The following is a 21,148-nucleotide window of genomic DNA, read 5'->3' on the forward strand; positions in this document are numbered from 1 at the left end:
AACATGACATTAGTTTCTCTCCATCAGGTCTGCTTATCAAGATATGACCTATGTCCATATAAAAATGCCCACATATTGTATTATACATGTAATAAATGCCAATCAAAAGCTGAAGGTACAAAGATGAATCCCAAGAAGTCCAGAACACAAATAAAACAAGTTTCTTCATTGAGATGTCAATGAAACTACATTTCTGTGATTTCCTGAGATGAGATATTCCTGGACATTAGCACTGGATGTGTCCCCCATCATCCGCAGTCCTGTTCTTCCACGGTCACCAGTAGTCTGTCATCATATGTGTCTCCCATCATCCGCAGTCCTGTTCTTCCACGGTCACCAGTAGTCTGTCATCATATGTGTCCCCCATCATCCGCAGTCCTGTTCTTCCACGGTCACCAGTAGTCTGTCATCATATGTGTCCCCCATCATCCGCAGTCCTGTTCTTCCACGGTCACCAGTAGTCTGTCATCATATGTGTCCGCCATCATCCGCAGTCCTGTTCTTCCACGGTCACCAGTAGTCCACCATCATATGTGTCTGCCATCATCCGCAGTCCTGTTCTTCCACGGTCACCAGTAGTCTGTCATCATATGTGTCCCCCATCATCCGCAGTCCTGTTCTTCCACGGTCACCAGTAGTCCGCCATCATATGTGTCTCCCATCATCCGCAGTCCTGTTCTTCCACGGTCACCAGTAGTCTGTCATCATATGTGTCTCCCATCATCCGCAGTCCTGTTCTTCCACGGTCACCAGTAGTCCACCATCATATGTGTCTCCCATCATCCGCAGTCCAGTTCTTCCACGGTCACCAGTAGTCCACCATCATATGTGTCTCCCATCATCCGCAGTCCAGTTCTTCCATGGTCACCAGTAGTCTGTCATCATATGCGTCTCCCATCATCCACAGTCCAGTTCTTCCATGGTCACCAGTAGTCTGTCATCATATGCGTCTCCCATCATCCGCAGTCCTGTTCTTCCATGGTCACCAGTAGTCTGTCATCATATGCGTCTCCCATCATCCGCAGTCCTGTTGTTCCACAGTCCTTATTTCCTGGTGAAGTCGTTCATCCTGTTCATCACTTACATCACTAAGACACTCTGGAAATCCATCCACAATGACTGATGCTCATGTTACATCCAAGTGTTCATCAACAGAAGTGAGCGTATTCTCCACAAGTTCAGCGTAGTTTACCAATTAACACGCACGCGCCTCAAAAGTTGTCCACTGAATCTTGGAAATTCTGGTCTTTCACAAGTTCCTGGATTTGTGGTCCATCGAATTGACCTGCTTTTAGCTTCTCCGTGCTCATCGCAGGGAGTTTTCTACATTTGGGGCCAAAACACTTTTCATTTCTCTTCAATGTCTTTACACTTTGCTTCATTAAAGGGGTTGTCCCGCGCCGAAACGGTTTTGTTTTTTATTCAATAGGCCCCCCGTTCGGCGCGAGACAAACCCAATGCATGTGTTAAAAAAAAACAAAAAAACGGATAGTACTTACCCGAATCCCCGCGCTGCGGCGACTTCTTCCTTACCTTACCAAGATGGCCGCCGGGATCTTCACCCACGATGCACCGCGGGTCTTCTCCCATGGTGCACCGTGGGCTCTGTGCGGTCCATTGCCGATTCCAGCCTCCTGATTGGCTGGAATCGGCACACATGACAGGGTGGAGCTACGAGGACCAGCTCTCCGGCACGAGCGGCCCCATTCACCAGGGAGAAGACCGGACTGCGCAAGCACGTCTAATCGGGGGATTAGACGCTGAAATTAGACGGCACCATGGAGACGAGGACGCCAGCAACGGAACAGGTAAGTGAATAACTTCTGTATGGCTCATAATTATTGCACGATGTACATTACAAAGTGCATTAATATGGCCATACAGAAGTGTATAACCCCACTTGCTTTCACGAGACAACCCCTTTAAGCCCAGTTTGATGTTCAGCAGTGGTGATATATACCATATGTACTAATAGTAAGCAAATGCTGTCAGGAAAATAAGGTAGATTTAACAAAAATAGACAACGACATCAGGATTAGCTCAAAAACTACTAGAGCTCCGAGAACAAAATGGATGGGCTTTTTTTTCGGAATCAGAGGCACAAAATTACCCAGAGTAAGGTCTAAAATTCCAGGCACCGTGAAAAATGTTTTCCTTGTTCCCCAGTGTAAAAGCACCCTTACTGAAAACAATAACATTTTATTCTACTGACTAACACAGTACCAAACGGTTTTCTTGATGCCAGATGCCACCTTCAGGGATCTTAGAAAGTCCAAGTCTTATCAAGGCCAAGCTGTTTTGGTGGCCCAAGAGGAACCACACAATATTAACCCCTTACTAAAAGCCGGTTTGCACCTTATAGGGGTTCTGACATGAAAAAGAAAAATTTTTTACTTACCTTGCCTGGTCAGGACAGATCGCCAGGCATGTCCCCTCCATCGGGCATCTTCTTCTGTGGCTTGTAGAAGCAGAGCAGGAGCGGTCAAAATGACCGATCCCTGCTCTGCTCCAGCCGTCAGCCACTTCCGAGGTGAACGGACGGGCCACCCACAGCAAACACGTCACTTGCTGTGGGCGGCCCATCCATCCTGGCTGAACTCCCGAGTGCTGCGCATGCGCAGTGGAGAGGCGGCCCGTCCTGACTCCTGTCAGAGGGCACCTGTCTTCTGCGCATGCACGGATTCCCGGAGGGGGGGCGGGGGCTCGTCGGAGGAAGTAGTAGAGCCTGCTGGGAAATGACCCCGCTGCACAACAACAATAAGAAAAAAGGCAAGTATAACATTTTTATGCTTTAGCAGCCATTAATTGTGGGTTCTCTGTGTCCATTAGGCAGGCCAGGGAACAATGGCTGCTAAAGCATAAAAATCTGATTCATGTCAGAACCCCTTTAATGACGAACCAATTTTTCAGGTTGTTTTCCCCCATCGTCGCAATCCAGGAGCCATAATTTTTTATTTTTTTCCGGCAATATAGCCATGTAAGGGCTTGTTTTTTGCAGGGCAACTTGTATTTTTAAATGGCATAATTTTTGGGTACATATAGTGCACTGTATAACTATTTTTTTTTTAAGGGGAATTTATACAAGTTTATGTTTTGTTACTTTTGTACAGATTTACTTTTCGGTCACGGCATTCCAAGAGCCATAGCATTTTTATTTTTCAATTAACGGCGCTCTATGGGGGCTTCTTTTTTGCAGGATGAACTCTAGTCTTCAGTTATCCCATTTTGGGAATATTTTGATTGCTTTTTATTCCATTCTGGCATGTTTTTAATAACATTCACTGGGCAGTAAATGTTAAATTCTGCAGGCCGCTACAATTATGTCAATACCAAATTCATATAGTTTTTTTCTTACTTGCACTTTAAAAGTTTTCACACTTTAAGGCCTCATGTCCACGGGCAAAAGGAAGAATTAAAATCCGTAGCGGATTTTAACTCTTCTCCTGCCCGCGGATCCGCATCCCATAGGGATGCATTGACCACCCGCGGGTAGATAAATACCCGCGGATGGTCAATAAAAGTGATTTTTTTTAAAAATGGAGCATGAAAAAGTCCGGACCGTGCTCCATTTTCGTGCGGGTCTCCCGCAGGCTTCTATTGAAGCCTATGGAAGCCGTCCGGATCCGTGGGAGACCAAAATCGGAATTTACTCACCTGCTCCGGATCTTCCCTTCGCCGCGGCTTCATCTTCTCTCCGTCGCGGCCGGATCTTTTTTTCTTCGGGCCGGCGCATGCGTGGGGCACGCAACCGACGTCATCCTGCGCATCCGCCGAACCGAAGAAAGAAGATCCCGCCGCGACGGAGAGAAGATGAAGCCTCGGCGAAGGGAAGATCCGGAGCGGGTGAGAGGTGAGTTAATTCTTATTTTTATGCCACATGTCCGCGGGGCAGGAGGGACCCGCTATGGATTCTCCATTGAGAATCCGTAGCGGGCCTGATTTTCCCCGTGGACATGAGGCCTAAAAGTTTTGTTTATTACTGCATTTTTTTTTTTGTCAATGGGTGCTATGAAAGGGTTTTTTTTTTACTGGATGAGTTGTACTTTAATGGTACCATTTGTTGATCCATGCAACTCTTTGATCCCTTTCTATTCCGTTTTTTTGTAAGGTGAGATACGCAAAATTAACTATTTACGTCATATTTTTTGTATTCTCTTTTCTTGACGTGCATTGTGCAGGTTAAATAATGTGTCAACTGTCTATTCTGGGTAATTACAAATGTAGCAATACCTCATATGCTTTGTAAAGGGTTAAATGTGGGGTTTTGATGTTTTTATTTTTACTATTTTAATACACTTTAAAACTTTTACCCCACTGGAAGCGGGGTGGGGTGGGGGGGGGGCGGCGCGTCTTGAATATCAGCATCTTTTATCGATCTTCCAATACACCATTATACATCAGTGCATTAGTAAGCCTCATAGGCCACCGTAGCTGGCAGACCCGGAGGCTACATTAAAATCTCTGACTGCTATACCGACCCATCAGGACCCCGCGATCACATCACAGGCATCTGATGGGTGACAGAGGGAGCCCCCTGCCTTTGTCCGGCTTTTACATGCCACAGTCACACCGACCACGGTGTGTTAAGAGCTAAACACCATGGATCCGAAAGTTTCTTTGGTAACCGGTTTTAACCCCTTCCAATCCACTGTCTGACCTCTGAAGACATTATGATTTAAGGCTGTACAGTTCCGATGTTGGAAGACATCCGTCGGGGTTCTCTTACTGTATATTGCCAGCCTCTCTGCTGTTGGACCCTATCTAACGTGTCACCTCATGCAGTACTGGCTTTAGCCAGCAGATAGCGCTGTTGTATAACGGCAGAAAAAGAGTAAGCCCCCTAGGAAAACCCGGATACAAATTGGATTGGAAAGGGTTAAAGCAATTGCCCAGCGGTCATCCAACAGCCGAGCATCCACTCCCCCCCCCCCCCCCCCCCGCCCCAGGAGAACTGCACTGGAGTTCTAATAACTTTTTTTGAAGACACTGTAGAATAAAGCCCCTTAACGGCCGCCGTCAAAAGGCGTATGGGCGGTTTATAGGGGGTTAAATTGGTGGTCTAAATATTGTATCGGTGAAAAAATAATACATGATAAAAACTGTTTTTATCCTTATTTCCCTCTAAAATGCAGAAAATATAAGTCACTGAAGTGTTGAAAAAATGTAATTGACAGTTTTCTTAGATATCCTGATCTGAAACCACCGTGTGACCTCCATCTAATGGCGATTTTATTTAATATTCATTAGGACAAAACATAAATCACAAGAGAACAATGATAGAATGATGAGAGCTGAATAAAATGCCGTATAATAGCCATAATTTAACGAGGAACATCTCAATAAACAAATTAACCAAACACAAAACTCCATTCCAAAAATCCATAACCGACTAAACTTTTTATTTCCAAACATTGATTGAGTGAGAAGCAAGCTCATTTTTACTGCATGAACATCGTGGTTACAGCGAGGATATTGACTCGTTCTGCACCTTTACTTTATCAATCATATTTGCTACATTCAGCCTCTGATTTCAAATAGGAACATGTATTATATTACCATCCAGTATATTGGAACAGATTTAATCTGAAAACTGTATTACACATCCTGCATAACATTTAGATACTTTTTTTGACCTAAAATGGGTGTGGCTTAGAGTAAAAGGATGTGGCTTCCTGAAAGTGGGTGTGGCCTAAAGGCAACACTGGGATTGCATAAACAAAAAGCATAAATAAACTTGATCCCTTTTATTTATTATTTCTACATAAGCACAATTTATTTCTGTTATTCTCTAATATCCAAAGTTTTCTGGACCGGGTGATAAATCAGATTAATGAGTATTTACAATGAAGTACACTTATAACCCATGCAGAAGTCCAACCCTTTACCTGAGGCTTCAGCAAACAGAAAGGATAGGGTTGTATAGGTATAATATGTATGAGCATGTGTATTAGGGACTACTGAGAGTTGCCCAATGGCAGACGTAGGGTAAACCGTGGATCAGCCATGTTTTATTCCAATATGACTGATCCTTTGTTCTGTTCGATTGTCAGAAGCTTCTCAGGGTGATTTATCCCCTTCCTACTGAAACATGTTGCTGTGACAGCTGTAGCAGAGGATTTCTTTATCTCCACTGAGAGTCCCCTTTATTTTTAACACATTCTATGAATGATTTTCAGGGAAGGGCTTATATGTAAAGCCCTTCCCTGAAAATCCCTTCAGGGCTTGCCAGCAGCCCATTGCTTTCAACGGGACTGCAGAAGGACCGATCCCATTTAAAGCAATGGGAAAACATTGCGATCCTCTGACACAGCTGTCACTGCTGTGACAACTGTGGCAGGGGATTCTTTACTCCCCGAGGGGAGTCCTCTTAGCACTAATCACTGTGACAGTGCTGTCACAGTGTTCAGTGACAAGGGGACTCCCCGCTAGGGAATACTGACACGCACCACGGACCTATGGTGAACGCATGTCCTATGATTTGCATGTACGTGCGTTTGCACGCCTGTAAAACACGGACATGTGAACACACCATAAGGAATCAATGGTTCTCGTAGGCGCGCATTTTTGTGCGCACAACTGTACGCACATAAACACGCTCATCTGAATCGCGTAGCTCCGCCCCGTCATGTGCCGATTCCAGCCAATCAGGAGGCTGGAATCGGCACATGGCATGGGGCGGAGCTACGCGATGACGCGTAGAAGGGGGCGGAGCCAGAACGCCGCTGCTGCTGAACCGAGCCGAAGGCAGAAGACCCTTCTGCGCAAGCGCGTCTAATCGGGCGATTAGACGCTGAAGTTAGACGGAGCCATGGAGACGGGGACACCAGCGCAGGGAAGGTAAGTGAATAACTTCTGTATGGCTCATATTTAATGCACGATGTATATTACAAAGTGCATTAATATAGCCATACAGAAGTGCTGAACCGCACTTGCTTTCGCGAGACAACCCCTTTAAGAAAAGGGCTGCAACTTTCCAAGAAGCTTCAGGATGCATTTTTTGATCTAAAAAGGCCTCGCATGTTAACGAGTGTGATCTCTGGCGGAATTCCACGGTCTGATATCGCGCTCTCCCGTTTGTAGGGAGCCTTATATAAAATTGTTTTTTTTCCTATTACTTTTAATACTACTACCATAATAATGTACATTAGAATCCCATCATACCAAGAATGTAAACCGCTATAAAAATAGAAGTATACCTGCTCGGTTGACCTTGTCTGCCCGCTAGCTCCACACGGTTAAACAATGTAGTAGCAGGATGAAATATTAGCAGGCTCTGGAATTCTGGCATAATCTCTTCCTTAATCTACCTTCAGCTCAGAGGCAAAACAAACAATGAGAGAGAACTCCCTGCTTAATAAGGTGGGAAAAGACCTGAGCGCAATCTCCAGCCCGCAGTAACATCCCCTCCCCCTGTTTCTTCTTTGGGGGATGGAAGCCCAGTAAGACCAACAGTTTGCTTAGTTGCAGGTCCTGGAAATACCTAACAGGTGGCACCCTTCTTAGAGGCGGACAGCAAAAATATACGGCATCTTAAAGTCATCAAGTATATGAGCATAGAATGTTCGACTTCACGTCACCTTGGGACTTTTGTTTCTGCGGTTGGCAACTCTGTGAAAAAATTCAAGTCCCTACAAGAAGTTATCATTTCGCTACAAACCTCGTCCTGCACTTCCATCTCAGGCAGATGTGTAAATGATGGGAGTTGTGGTGATTAGATGAACGGTCTTGTCACCCGAGACCCTAAAAGTGGTTCCCCCCTTGTCCTATAAGAGGCTCCTGGAGGCTCCTTGTGTGTAGTGACCTCTTCTTCCGCTTGTGTAGAGCTTGTTGGCCACTAGACCCCTCTACGACGCAGAGAAAAGATTTCACCCCGTTACCAGAGTCTGAGAGGGGCGCGTTATTGGGATGTGAGAAGCTGGATGGTCGTATCCATGAATTGTCCCCCACTGGGCTGTTCTAACCAGACTGTTAGGAGGGTGTAGGCACCAGTGGATGGGGGCACACAAGGTGACAGGGCTCAGGATGCCCCCTACAGACCACCAGTAAAGAGGAGTGTCTGACCATCCAACAAGCAGTAGCAGCTCCAACTGTGTTTTGGTCCACCATCCAGAGACAAGTGGCGCCATCGTTACAGGCTCCTGTGTATTTCAGAATCATTTCCAGGCGCGTGGCTGGAGGACATTTGATCTCATGGAGTCCATTACATGTACTGTTTATGACACCCACTGTCACCTCTGTTTCCAGTGGTGTTGTGAATAACAAAACTGGACTGCTATGGGGTGGAACTGGGTTGTCTTTAGCAATTCATCCAGGTTTAGTTTGGGCGCTGATGATGGCCGTATTTATGTCTGGAGACCTAGAGAAGAGTACCTCAATCTTGCATTTACTGTGGAGTGGCACACTGCCCCCTGCTGGTGTGATAGTCTGAGGGGCCATTGCATATAACAGTTGGTCCGCCTAGTAGTGGTACGAGGGACAATGACAGCTCTGTGATATGTTCAGGACATCCTGCAGCCACATGTGTTCCTCTCATGGCGGCTTCCAAGAGGCATTTTTCAGCCGGATAGGCTTAGCCGCACACACAAGGGGGTCACAGGAATGTCCCCACAACATTGTCACACTTCCGTGGCGTGCTTGGTCGCCACAGTGGTATGCTTGGTCGCCAAATTTATTACGAATAGAACATTTATGGGAACATCTGAGATGCCAACTTCGACAGCCGACAGATTTGCATGCTCTAGAGGCTCAGGTACAGCAAATGTGGAGTGATTTGCCACAGGGTACCATAAGAAACCCGTATGCCTCCATGCTCGCCCTATCACATCTTAAATCCAAGCTAAATGCAGTTCAACAAGCTACTAGAACCTCCATGCCCGACTGTATCACATCTTGCATCCAAGCTATAGGTGGCCCAACAGGGTAGTACAGCCTCCATGCCCTCCCGTATCACATGGTGAATCATACCTCGAGGTGGCCCAACAGGGTACTAGAGCCTTCATGCCCCACCTTCTGTATCACATGTGTATACAAGTTAGAAGCAGTACAACAGGGTACTATAGCCTCCCTTCAAATGTTCAGTTTTCTGCAATAAATCCCTAGTGTCCTTGTCACTACTGGTAGCATGAAGCAGTACCTGCAGCCCAATCAGGCTGCACAAGTAGTCCTGCTTCTCCAGGATGGAACATAGATCCCAGCAGTCTCAAAAGCATGGAGCAGACACCAGGATACGGGCCATTACACAAGGAGAGCTAGACAAGGCCGTAGAAAGGCATCCACCCAACATCAGCAATAGTATCTGCCCCTCTATACAAGGAGGAACTGGAGAAGCACTGCCAAAACCCAACACAATGACCTCCTTACTGGTCTGCATGCTCCTCACCAGACTGTTAGGGGGGGGGGGGAGACTGCATGAGGGCTCGATATTATATAGATCATCTCCATCTCAGAAGACAAATGAGGGAACATATTGCTCAAAAAAATTAGGAAACAACATTACTGCAGGCAGCTTAACGTTCACCACAGCGTCTCAAGGCACTTTAGCATGCACTCCCCGTGAACCTGCTCATAGGAGAAGAGGACAAGGCATACATTATACATTCTTCTCTTATCTATCCATGCATATAATATACTTAAAGGGGTTGTCCCGCGAAACAAAGTGGGGTTATATACTTCTGTATGGCCATATTAATGCACTTTGTAATGTACATTGTGCATTAATTATGAGCCATACAGAAGTTATTCACTTACCTGTTCCGTTGCTAGCGTCCCCGTCGCCATGGTGCCGTCTAATTTCAGCGTCTAATCGCCCGATTAGAGGCGCTTGCGCAGTCCGGTCTTCTCCCTTCTGAATGGGGCCGCTCGTGCCAGAGAGCGGCTCCTCGTAGCTCCGCCCCGTCACGTGTGCCGATTCCAGCCAATCAGGAGGCTGGAATCGGCAATGGACCGCACAGAAGACCTGCGGTCCACCGAGGGTGAAGATCCCGGTGGCCATCTTCACAAGGTAAGTAAGAAGTCACCGGAGCGCGGGGATTCGGGTAAGTACTACCCGTTTTGTTTTTTTTTATCCCTGCATCGGGTTTGTCTCGCGCCGAACGGGGGGGGGGGCTATTGAAAAGGGAAAAAAAAACGTTTCGGCGCGGGACAACCCCTTTAACTAGGTATCAAATTAATTGTAGCATTAAAGGGGTTGTCCCGCGCCGAAACGGGTTTTTTTTTTTTCAAACCCCCCCCCCGTTCGGCGCGAGACAACCCCGATGCAGGGACCTAAAGAAAGCTTACCGGAGCGCTTACCTTAATCCCCGCGCTCCGGTGACTTCTATACTTACCGGTGAAGATGGCCGCCGGGATCCTCTTCCTCCGTGGACCGCAGCTCTTCTGTGCGGTCCATTGCCGATTCCAGCCTCCTGATTGGCTGGAATCGGCACGTGATGGGGCGGAGCTACACGGAGCTACACGGAGCCCCATAGAGAACAGGAGAAGACCCGGACTGCGCAAGCGCGGCTAATTTGGCCATCGGAGGGCGAAAATTAGTCGGCACCATGGAGACGAGGACGCCAGCAACGGAGCAGGTAAGTATAAAACTTTTTATAACTTCTGTATGGCTCATAATTAATGCACAATGTACATTACAAAGTGCATTATTATGGCCATACAGAAGTGTATAGACCCACTTGCTGCCTCGGGACAACCCCTTTAAGTTACTTTTCTGTTCAGCGAAAGAACCTGAAAACCACAGGAAATAACACAGGGGGGCGCAGTGACCCCAACTGTAATTAAGGTGATTGGTTAACACTAGGGTTACTGATTTTAACCTTTCTGCTGAATGACAACCTTTGAGTTTTTTCATTGCTGTTAAACAGGAAATGTTCTTTAATGTGGCTTTATTCGCACAAACATAATAAAGCAATTCATTATCTGTGCAGACAAAGTATATAAATTAAATCCTCGCATCTGGTGAAATATCAAGCTGCAGCGCGTAATAATATGAATCTCTAGGCAACGAGCCCCATTGTCAGCTCTCTATTTTTATGTTCATGAGAAGCATTAGAAGTTTTGATTACTCTAAATTGTGAGCTGTAGGAGTAGATTTGAGAAGTTCCCCCCTCATCGACTCAAGTCTGACAATGTAGCCTCCGCATTATGTGCAAAAATAGAAGGCAGCCATTCACATGGATACACAGGAGGCTTCAGGTGCACAAACCCCGTCAGCTCATAATGCTACCGCCGTACAGGGACGGATGGACCAGCGCGGTCACAGGGGCAGGTGTGCGCTAATGTTACATTATTGGAAACAATGTCTCTACTAGATTTTCTTTAAATGTTGCATGTCTAATGATAACATGAGTTCATGTCAGGTGGCCGAGGATTTCAATCAAGGAAGACAGTCAGTGAGCGCAGGAAGCGGCAGGAAAGCGGTTCAGAAATTCAGGGAAACTGTCAGTCTCCTGACAGATCGCACGCTCACTGACTGTCTTCCGGGGTGTTCTTAATTGAAAGCCTTTGCCACCTGATGTGAACTTCTGTTACGGACCATCAGGATGATCTCAATTCTGTCTTTATTGTTAACGTCATCTACTGCTACCTGACAAGACGTGTGATTAGCGTTATCCATACCATATAATTCAGCATAACTTTATTAAAGGGGTTGTCCCGCGCCGAAACGGGTTGTTTTTTTTTTCAATAGCCCCCCCGTTCGGCGCGAGACAAACCCGATGCAGGGGTTTAAAAAAAACAACCCGATAGTACTTACCCGAATCCCCGCGCTCCGGTGACTTCTTACTTACCTTGCGAAGATGGCCGCCGGGATCTTCACCCACGGTGGACCGCAGGTCTTCTCCCATGGTGCACCGTGGGCTCTGTGCGTTCCATTGCCGATTCCAGCCTCCTGATTGGCTGGAATCGGCACACGTGACGGGGCGGAGCTACGAGGAGCAGCTCTCCAGCACAAGCGGCCCCATTCAGAAGGGAGAAGACCGGACTGCGCAAGCGCGTCTAATCGGGAGATTAGACGCTGAAATTAGACGGCACCATGGAGACGGGGACGCTAGCAACGGAGCAGGTAAGTGAATAACTTCTGTATGGCTCATAATTAATGCACGATGTACATTACAAAGTGCATTAATATGGCCATACAGAAGTGTATACCCCCACTTGCTTTCGCGGGACAACCCCTTTAAAACTTTACACAACATCATCCAGATCCATCAACTATAAAAATGAATGCAGGTATTAATTTCTATCACCAACTAGAGGCATGGCAACAGACCTGACAGAACCACAGGGGTGCAGGTCAGGGGACACCTGGGAAATAGAACCATAATAGAATACATTTCCACTTGGCTTTCAATGGGACGTTTTATTAAGGAGCCACAAAAATATTAAACTTTAGGAAGGCAAAGTTCAATCAGATTAGAGATGCTCTTAACTTTATTGACTGGGACAATGTCCTTAGAAATAAGAGTACAAGCAATAAATGGCAAATGTTTAAAAGCAACTTAAATAGTCACTGTCAGCAGTACATGGCTTACAGGGAAAAAGGGGAAGGAATAGAAGAAAATCCACATGGATTTCTCAATATCATGCACTTTTCTGCTGGTGTAATACACTGCAAAAAATTTGCAGTGTATTTACCACATGTGAACATACCCTAAGGGCCCTTTAGGGCCATAAAAGGTGGAAAAAAAAAAAAATTGGATAGAAATAGCATTCATTCATTTGGATGAGTATACGCCCAGATTTTTTTTTTTAAAGGGGTTGTCCCGCGGCAGCAAGTGGGGTTATACACTTCTGTATGGCCATATTAATGCACTTTGTTATATACATCGTGTATTAAATATGAGCCATACAGAAGTTATACACTTACCCCCTCCGATGCTGGCGTCCCCATCTCCATGGCGACGACTGAAGCCTTCTTCTCTGGTCGCAGCAACAGTCGCGCTTGCGCAGAGAAAAACCATCTCCTGGAGGCTGTGGGCTCACTAGCTGCGTCCTGGCTCCTCCCCTTCTCAGCGTCATCGCATAGCTCCGCCCCCTCACATGGTGCCGATCAGCCAATGGGTGTGGCTGTAATCGGCAGTGGAACGCAGACAGCAGAAGAACATCCACAGTGCACCATGGGAGAAGACCCGCAGGGCACTGTGGGAGAAGACCAGCGGCAGCCATCTTGGACAGAAGATTTTTTAAAGTAGCTGAACGGGGATTCAGGTAAGGGAATTGTTTTGTTTTTTTTTTACTAACACATGGCAGCGTTTTTCCTTTATAGGTACTGGGAGACTGGGCAAAAAAAAAAAATTTTAGCTTTCGGCGCGGGACAACCCCTTTAACTTGGCTAAAAATTTGTTTGCCATTTGGATCGTGCAGGCCTAAAAATCAAATGTCGATAAGCGTGTGTAAATAGGCAGCCCATGATTGAACGGCTGCCATATACTGTGAATCGAGGTGGGCGGGCCAATATGATCCTCGGGCCACTCCGCCTCCATTGTCTGAGCAATCATCGTTACTGTGTAAAAGCAAAAGAGCAATTATAGCTGGGATGGCAGTTGGGTGCAGACCCTAAGGAAGGCAAGCCAACAAGTCTAGGACATTCCGGGCCATCAGAGGCAATTACAGGGATAGAATATAAGAGGGGAACTAGAAGTCCCAGCATGTCCATATTGTCACTACGCAATATGAGAAGACATTACATCCAGGCTGTTATGTCAGAAGGTATAAGAGGAGAGAACGAGAAGTCTCAGCACTTCCCTGGCAATAAGATCTCCCCCAATTTCCATCATTACTGGACCTTTAGCCTCCACTGCTAGGCTGCACCCCTCATGATATTATCAAAAGGGTCCTTCAGCTCCACTGCCCAGCACACATCCTAGTTACAATGCCAAGCTCTGCCCCCTAGGGACATTACCCCAGGTCCTGATTCAGTCATCAGCATCCAGATCCTCTCTTCTTATCTACTGTAATCCCCCACCTGCCCACTAGAGTGCGCTGACCAAGGAAGAAGGCTAAATCTGCCTCATGGTTACAATACCCCTGGTGCCACATGAAAGGTTGGTATATAAAAGGAGAATGCTTGGTCTGGGAGAGAATGTGTGTCAGCGGGTAAGTAACTGGTCAGTAATAGAAAGCAGACGGGGGTTATTAATGGTACATACTCTGATTGGGTCACCGTTACTAGTGGGGCACCACAGGGGGCAGTACTGGGCTCTATTCTTTTTAAATATATTTATTATTGACCTGGTAGAAGAATTGCACAGTAAAATAGCTATATCTGCAGAGAATACCAAACGAGGTCATGTAATTAACATAAGAGAGGATAGGATGTGGTGGCAAACTGATCTAGATAAGCTGAGGGCTTGGGCAAAAAAGGGGCAAATGGGGCTTAACACTGATAAATGTGCGGTTCTGCACATGGGCAGAGGTACACACTAAAGGGGAAACCACTGGGGAACACTGACATGGAGAAGGACTTGGGGAGTTTAGTCAACTGTAAGCTGAACTGGAGCAACCAGTGTCAGGCAGCTGCTGCCAAGGGAAATGAGATCCTGGGGTGCATCAGAAGAGATCTAGGGGCACATGATGAGAACATTGTTCTTCCTCTTTACAAGTCACTGGTCAGACCACACATGGAATATTGTGGACAGTTTTGGGCACCGATGCTCAAGAAGGACATATCAGAGCTTGAGCGGGTACAAAGGGTGCAACTAAAGTAATAAATGGAATGGACGGACTACAATACCCAGAGAGGCTATCAAAATTGGGGTTATTTAGTTAAGAAAAGAAGACGGCTGAGGGACGACCTAATAACTATGGATAAATATATCAGGTGACAGTACAGAGATCTCTCCCATCATCTATATATACCCAGGACTGTGACTGTAACAAGGGGGCGCCCTCTACATCTAGAGGAAAGAAGGTTTCTACACCGACATAGAAGGGGGTTCTTTACAGTAAGAGCAGTAAGACTATGGAACTCTCTGCCTGAGGGCGTGGTGATGGTGAACTCCATAAGAGTACAAGAGGGGCCTTTCTTGAGTGATACAATATTACATGCTATATCACTGATTACTTCAGAAGGGTCGGTGATCCGGGGATTATTCCAACTGCCAGATTGTAGAAGAATGTTGTTCCCTAAAATTAGGAAAATTGGCTTCTACCTCATTGGATTTCTTTTTTTCCTTCCTCTGGATCAACATTGGGGATAATAGACTGAACTAGATGGACAGATGTCTTTCTTTTAGCCTTACACACTATGTGTAATATAATTGGACACACGGACTACATTTACACTGTGCTTGAGCACACGCTGTCCTTATTAGAGATGAGCGAGCGTACTCGGATAAGCACTACTCGCTCGAGTAATTTGCTTTATCCGAGTATCGCTGTGCTCGTCCCTGAAGATTCGGGTGCCGCTGCGGCTGACAGGTGAGTCGCAGCGGGGAGCAGGGGAGAGCGGGCGGGAGAGAGGGAGAGAAAGATCTCCCCTCCATTCCTCCCCGCTCTCCCCTGCAGCTCCCCGCTCCGTGCCGGCACCCGAATCTTCAGGGACGAGCACAGCGATACTCGGATAAAGCAAATTACTCGAGCGAGTAGTGCTTTTCCGAGTACGCTCGCTCATCTCTAGTCCTTATGTATACACTATTAGCCCGACATGTCAAAAAAGGGTCCTTTTGCCAAATAATTGGCTCCTCTGTCTTGGCGCACCTCAACTGTTTTATAAAAAGTGTTGTTGCCTGTGCCGGTCAACACGACTGCAGACACAAACGTGCGCAGATTGTCTTGTATAAAGAAATGGAAATCAATGGCCGATCTACAGAACCGTGTAGCCATAGGATTGAAACACAAGTCTGGCAGAACTTTTCAAAAAGTGTGGAATGAACACGGCCTTACAAGTAGTCGCGTACCGCCATGTGCCACACACAACTGCTGCCCGCACCTGGTGGAGTTGACAGCCACCCTCCCTGCTGAAAAGTTTTGTAACTTTTGTCACTTCATGCCTGAAAAAAAGTGTTGGGGGGGGGGGGGGGGGGGGGGGGGGGGAATTGATTGATACATTTGGTTCCTAATTGATACATTTGGTTCCTAATTGATACATTTGGTTCCAACATGACTGTTCTCCACGAGATCCAACAGGAAACTGGCAATATTACATATTTCATACCCATGCATATATGCATTCTGTAGATATGTATACATACCTATGCATCACAGACAGTGGTGGAGTATATAGGCTATACAGAACACGATCCATTACCTGTGCAGCCACATAACAAGCCCGAGTCTCTGCATTAGTCTACAGGAATGGGCTAGCAGTAAGGGGAGTGCTCGCCTGTATCTATCACATACGGCTATATGGTATGCAGTGTATATATATATATATATGGGGCACTGACCTTCCGATCGTGTAAGGAGGGCTGCCAATCCCAGCACAATCACTATGCCCTGCAGCCTCAGCTTCCCGTCCATCCTGCAAGGAGTTAATCCAGCAGCCGCAGGGTCAGTGTGGCCACTAGTAGGACTAGTTCATCCCCGGCCGGGGACTAGTCACAGGTCCTCGCGGTCCATGGTGTCAGCAGCGGCTGCTTCCCTGTAATCCCCCGGAGCCCGCAGTGCATTCTCCCCGCACAGCCCCGGGAATAGCCGTGCACTCACAGCGCTGACGCTCCGTGTGAACTCGTGCTCGGATCAGGTGGAGCCGCCGCTGCAAGGTGGACATGTGTGAGAGCGGCGGCATTGGCCGGAGACACTCCGGGAGCGGCTCCTCCTCCTGCTCTCAACTTTCCCTGCTCCTCTTCCCCTCCCTCTCCAGGGGACTGACTGCCCCAGAGAGAAGCGCTGAGGAGAACGGGGCAGCACTGGCCGCCCTCCTCCATGAGGGGGAGTCAGGGAGCCGTGCCCTACGGCTGGCGGGAAAGCTCCGTCCTGCAGGGCGAGTGCCGGCTGCCCCTTGTGAGGAGAGGGCTACCTGACTAGAGGGGTTCGGTCCTGGGGGGAGTCCTTTACCGTCCCTCACACACATACACACGGGCGGCAGTCACGTGACTCCGAGCAACCTGATCCTCTTGATTCATGTTGTGTGACTGACGGCTCCAGCCTGGAGCATGAGGACAGGCGGCCATAATGGAGGCGAGGAGGACGGGGTCTAGCCCAAGGCTCACTAGTCCTAGCCCCTGGTCACAGAAGACCCCCATTCCAGTCAGATTTACCTCACAATTTACTCCTAGGCTGCCCCCACAAGTAGTGCTCTGAGGGTCAGCGGAGGGGTAGCCAGCTTGTCCTTCCCCGAGGGCGAGGTTTTAGCCCAGTCCTCCCCCTGAGGCCGGGTTCACACAGAATGTCCGCACGGACATTTCACCAGCAGTCTTAAACCCAAGACTAAGCAGCAAAGTGGATGGGATTTGTACAAATCTCATCCGCACCGTGCGGACGGTCCGCTAGGGCCGAGCCGCGTGGAATTCAAAGCCACGGAACGCCAATTGTATCGCGGTTTCCTCCACGGCCATCTCTCCTCTCTATGGGGAGGGATGAACACAGTGCAATACAGACGGCGCAGTGGGGGCTCGCAGAATTTCCGTGCGGTCCCACTGCGGGATTTACGCTCCGTGTAAACCCAGTCTAAGGGCTCGTTCACACGAGTTACGCCTATCTGCGTGCGCTAGAGCACTGCGCAGCTCCGGAATGAACGGTTTTGTGAAAGGGGGGAGGCGGGGTTTGGGGGTGTTACTGTAGTTTTTGCGCCCGCAAGCCATGTTCATTTGCGCTCGCCTAAAACATATACTAATGAAATGGCTAATTAGTCTGAATTCCAGATGTGTTCTGTGTTTTTCCTGCACAATTACACAGTGTTCCACGCATCTCCGTGCGCATTTGCGCATCCCTATTGACTTCTACAGAGAGGTTGGGTGCGCAGGAAAGTAGAGCGTGCGGCGGGTTTTCTGTGCGTGACCGAAATGTACAGGAATAATACACACATGTGAACGAACCCATGAAAATCAATGGGTTCCATTCTCTGCAGATTCGCCCGTGTGTAGGGGGCCTGAGGGCGGTTTTGCTAAACTACCTAAAAAAGATACGTGGGGTTTCTTTACACGGACATATTTGCGCGCGCAAAGTCTACACGCAGAATGTTCAGTGAGCAGAACACGTTGACTTCAATGGGCTCGCACACGTTTACGGATTCTGAGCGCACATTTCTTTGATACAACATGCACACCAACGTTCCCAATAGAAGTCAATGGGGGGGGGGGGGCGTGTGCAAATGCGCAAGGAGACGCATGAAACACTGCGTACATCCGCTGTAGAACGATCACATCTGGTACTACTTAGTCGCTTCACTTGTTTGATGTGCACAAAAGTAACAGAAAAAGTGCGGCAAAATAAGCCGATATGCGTGCAAAAAAGACTCATTCATAGCGCAAAAGGCGTGCGCAGAACAATAGATAAACAATTCAGCTTTGTATTCAAACTGACCGCTCAAGCGAATGAGCAAATTAGGATATCGTTTGTTCATTCACTCAGACGAATGATTTATCACTACGTGAAAAAGTACCCCTACACCCTGTCCACAGGAGAAGGGTAAGTGATTGGTGAGGGTCCAATCACTGGGACCACCAGGGATCATGAGAATGGGGGTCCTGTTTAACTCCGCTGAATGAATGAATGAATAAGGTGGAGGTGAAGCAGAAGCGTTGGTGCACTATACATTTTAACCCTTTCCAATCCACTGTCTGACGACTTCTTACATTCTGATTGAAGCTTGTACAGCCCCAATGTCAGAAGACGTCCGACAGGGTATTCTTACCATCTATTGCCAGCCACTCTGCTGTCGGAGCCTCTCTGGCGTGCACACACTGGCTTTAGCCAGCAGATGGCACCCTTGTATAACAGCAAAAAGAGAAAGCTTTTTAGGAAACCCTGAATCCAAAGTTGGATTGGAAAGGGTTAATGGGACTGACCGAGACAAGCGCTTGTACTCGGCTATCTCCAGCATTCTGAATGGAGCTGCAGCATGCATGCTCGACCACCGCTTTATTCACATGATGGGGTTGGGGGGCACAAGACATCTCGGGATCAGCGGAGGTCCCAGTTGAACCTCACCAATCGGAAACATCCATTATCCCATGGAAAAGGCATAGGTGTTACACGTTGCACAATCCCTTTAAATCATGATGTAATATCATGTCTGCTGGACAGTCATGGTACTACAAGTCCCAGCATGCACTGTCATTGAAAGACTCTCTGTAAGGGACCATTCACACCTGCATTAGGGCTTTCTATCTCTGATCCAACGATCAGGAGGAGGTGGTTTTAAGAACGCGTTCCCTACCTGGGTGATTACATTATGTACATGAAATCCCCATGATGTAGCATGCTGTACAAAATTATCACTAAACTAATAACCCAATCATTACATCATACAGCAATCTGACAGGCAGCCATGCCACGACACCCACAGCTCATCGCGGGGGGCTATACGGGATCCCAGAACATCGTTCAGGGCATTTAAATGCCACTGTCAGAAGTGACAGCGGCATTTAAAGGGTCAACAGCCCTGATTTAAAAGGTTAACAGCCGCGCAGCTTATCCGGCCGTTGCTGCCAGCTGTAAGAAACAGCCGGCGCATGCGGTGTATGAAGAGAGATCACCCTGCTATCTCTCTGCATACATAGGCTGCCAATAGGTGTATCGACGGTCACGAAGGGGTTAAGTTTGTATTTCCTAATATGACCTGAAGAAGAGTAAAGTATGAAGGAGTTGTCCTATTCACAAACAAGAATGCTACTACCCATCATCACTCTACAGACCATACCGTGATTACAGGACTGATCACAGGCAGCCAGTGACAGAATAAACAATGACTCACGTGTGACAACATCTACAATTAGTATTGTGGTGTTTTCTCCATCCAGTCCACAACTTGTCTCTGCAGAGGTTGCAACGCAGAGGTCTTTGGTTCTGAGGTCTTAGGCAACTGTTAGGTGGTTTCACAACTGGCTGAGTGATCGTACTCAGAGTGGTCATAAATGGCTGCGCATCCAATTGGAAGAATGTGTGAAGCTGGGTACTACAAGGCTCAGTGTTCAAAATTTTTTATTAAAAATCTGAAGAAGGGAATTGAGGGGAAACTGATCAAATTTGCAGACGACACAAAGCTAGGAGGGATAGCTAACACTGGAGAAGAAAGAGAGAGGATTCAAAACAATCTAGAAAAGCTTGCACAGTGGGCGGTGACTAACAGAATGGTATTTAACAAGGAGAAATGGAAAGTCCTACATCTGGGCAAGAAACATTTAGAAAGCACATACAGAATGGGAGGAGTTGGGCTAAGCAGCAGCACATGTCAAAAAGACTTGGGTATACTAATAGATCACAGACTGAACGTGAGTCAACAATGTGATGCAGCAGCAAAAAAGGTAAACACAATTCTGGGATGTATTAAGAGAAGCATAGAGTCTAGATCACGTGAGGTCATTATCCCCCTCTACTCTTCCTTAGTCAGACCTCATCTGGAATACTGTGTCCAGTTCTGGGCACCCCACTTTATAAAAGACATAGACAAACTGGAGCAAGTTCAGAGAAGAGTTACCAAGATGGTGAGCTGTCTGCAAATCATGTCCTATGAGGAACGGTTAACCCTTTCCAATCCACTGTCTGACCTCTGAAGACATTACTATTTAAGGCTGTACAGCTCCGATGTTGGAAGACGTCCGTCAGGGTTCTCTTACTGTATGCTGCCAGCCTCTGTGCTGTCGGAGCCTATCCAACGTGTCACCTCATGCAGTACTGGCTTTACAGCATATAGTGCTGTTGTATAACAGCAGAAAAAGAGTAAGCCCCATAGGAAAACCAGGATACAAATTGGATTGGAAAGGGTTAAAGGATCTGGGAATGTTTAGCTTGCAAAAAAGAAGGCTGAGAGGAGACTTAATAGTTGTCTACAAATATCTGAAGGGCTGTCACAGTGCAGAGGGATCAGCCCTATTATCATCTGCACAAGGAAAGACTAGAAGCAATAGGATGAAACTGAAAGGGAGGAGACACAGATTAGATATTAGACAGCGAGGGTGATCAATGAGTGGAACAGGTTGCCACGGGAGGTGGTGAGTTCTCCACCAATGGACGTCTTCAAACAGAGGCTGGATAGACATCTGCTGGGGTG

At 47.3% G+C, this 21,148-nt stretch overlaps 1 protein-coding gene across 3 annotated transcripts in view; it reads right to left on the reverse strand.

The window, feature by feature from the left end:
• Nucleotides 1-16,753, reverse strand: part of FRAS1 (Fraser extracellular matrix complex subunit 1) — a 489,520-nt gene extending 472,767 nt beyond the window's left edge. For all 3 annotated transcript variants that reach the window (XM_066574335.1, XM_066574336.1, XM_066574334.1), the window contains exon 1: nt 16,383-16,753. In XM_066574335.1, coding sequence (XP_066430432.1) covers nt 16,383-16,455 — 73 coding nt within the window. In that variant the 5' untranslated portion in view covers nt 16,456-16,753. The remainder of the gene's footprint in view (nt 1-16,382) is intronic.
• Nucleotides 16,754-21,148: the final 4,395 nt, after the last annotated feature.

The sequence above is a fragment of the Eleutherodactylus coqui genome, chromosome 7 (assembly GCF_035609145.1).
Source record: "Eleutherodactylus coqui strain aEleCoq1 chromosome 7, aEleCoq1.hap1, whole genome shotgun sequence".
NCBI classification, from domain to species: domain Eukaryota; kingdom Metazoa; phylum Chordata; class Amphibia; order Anura; family Eleutherodactylidae; genus Eleutherodactylus; species Eleutherodactylus coqui.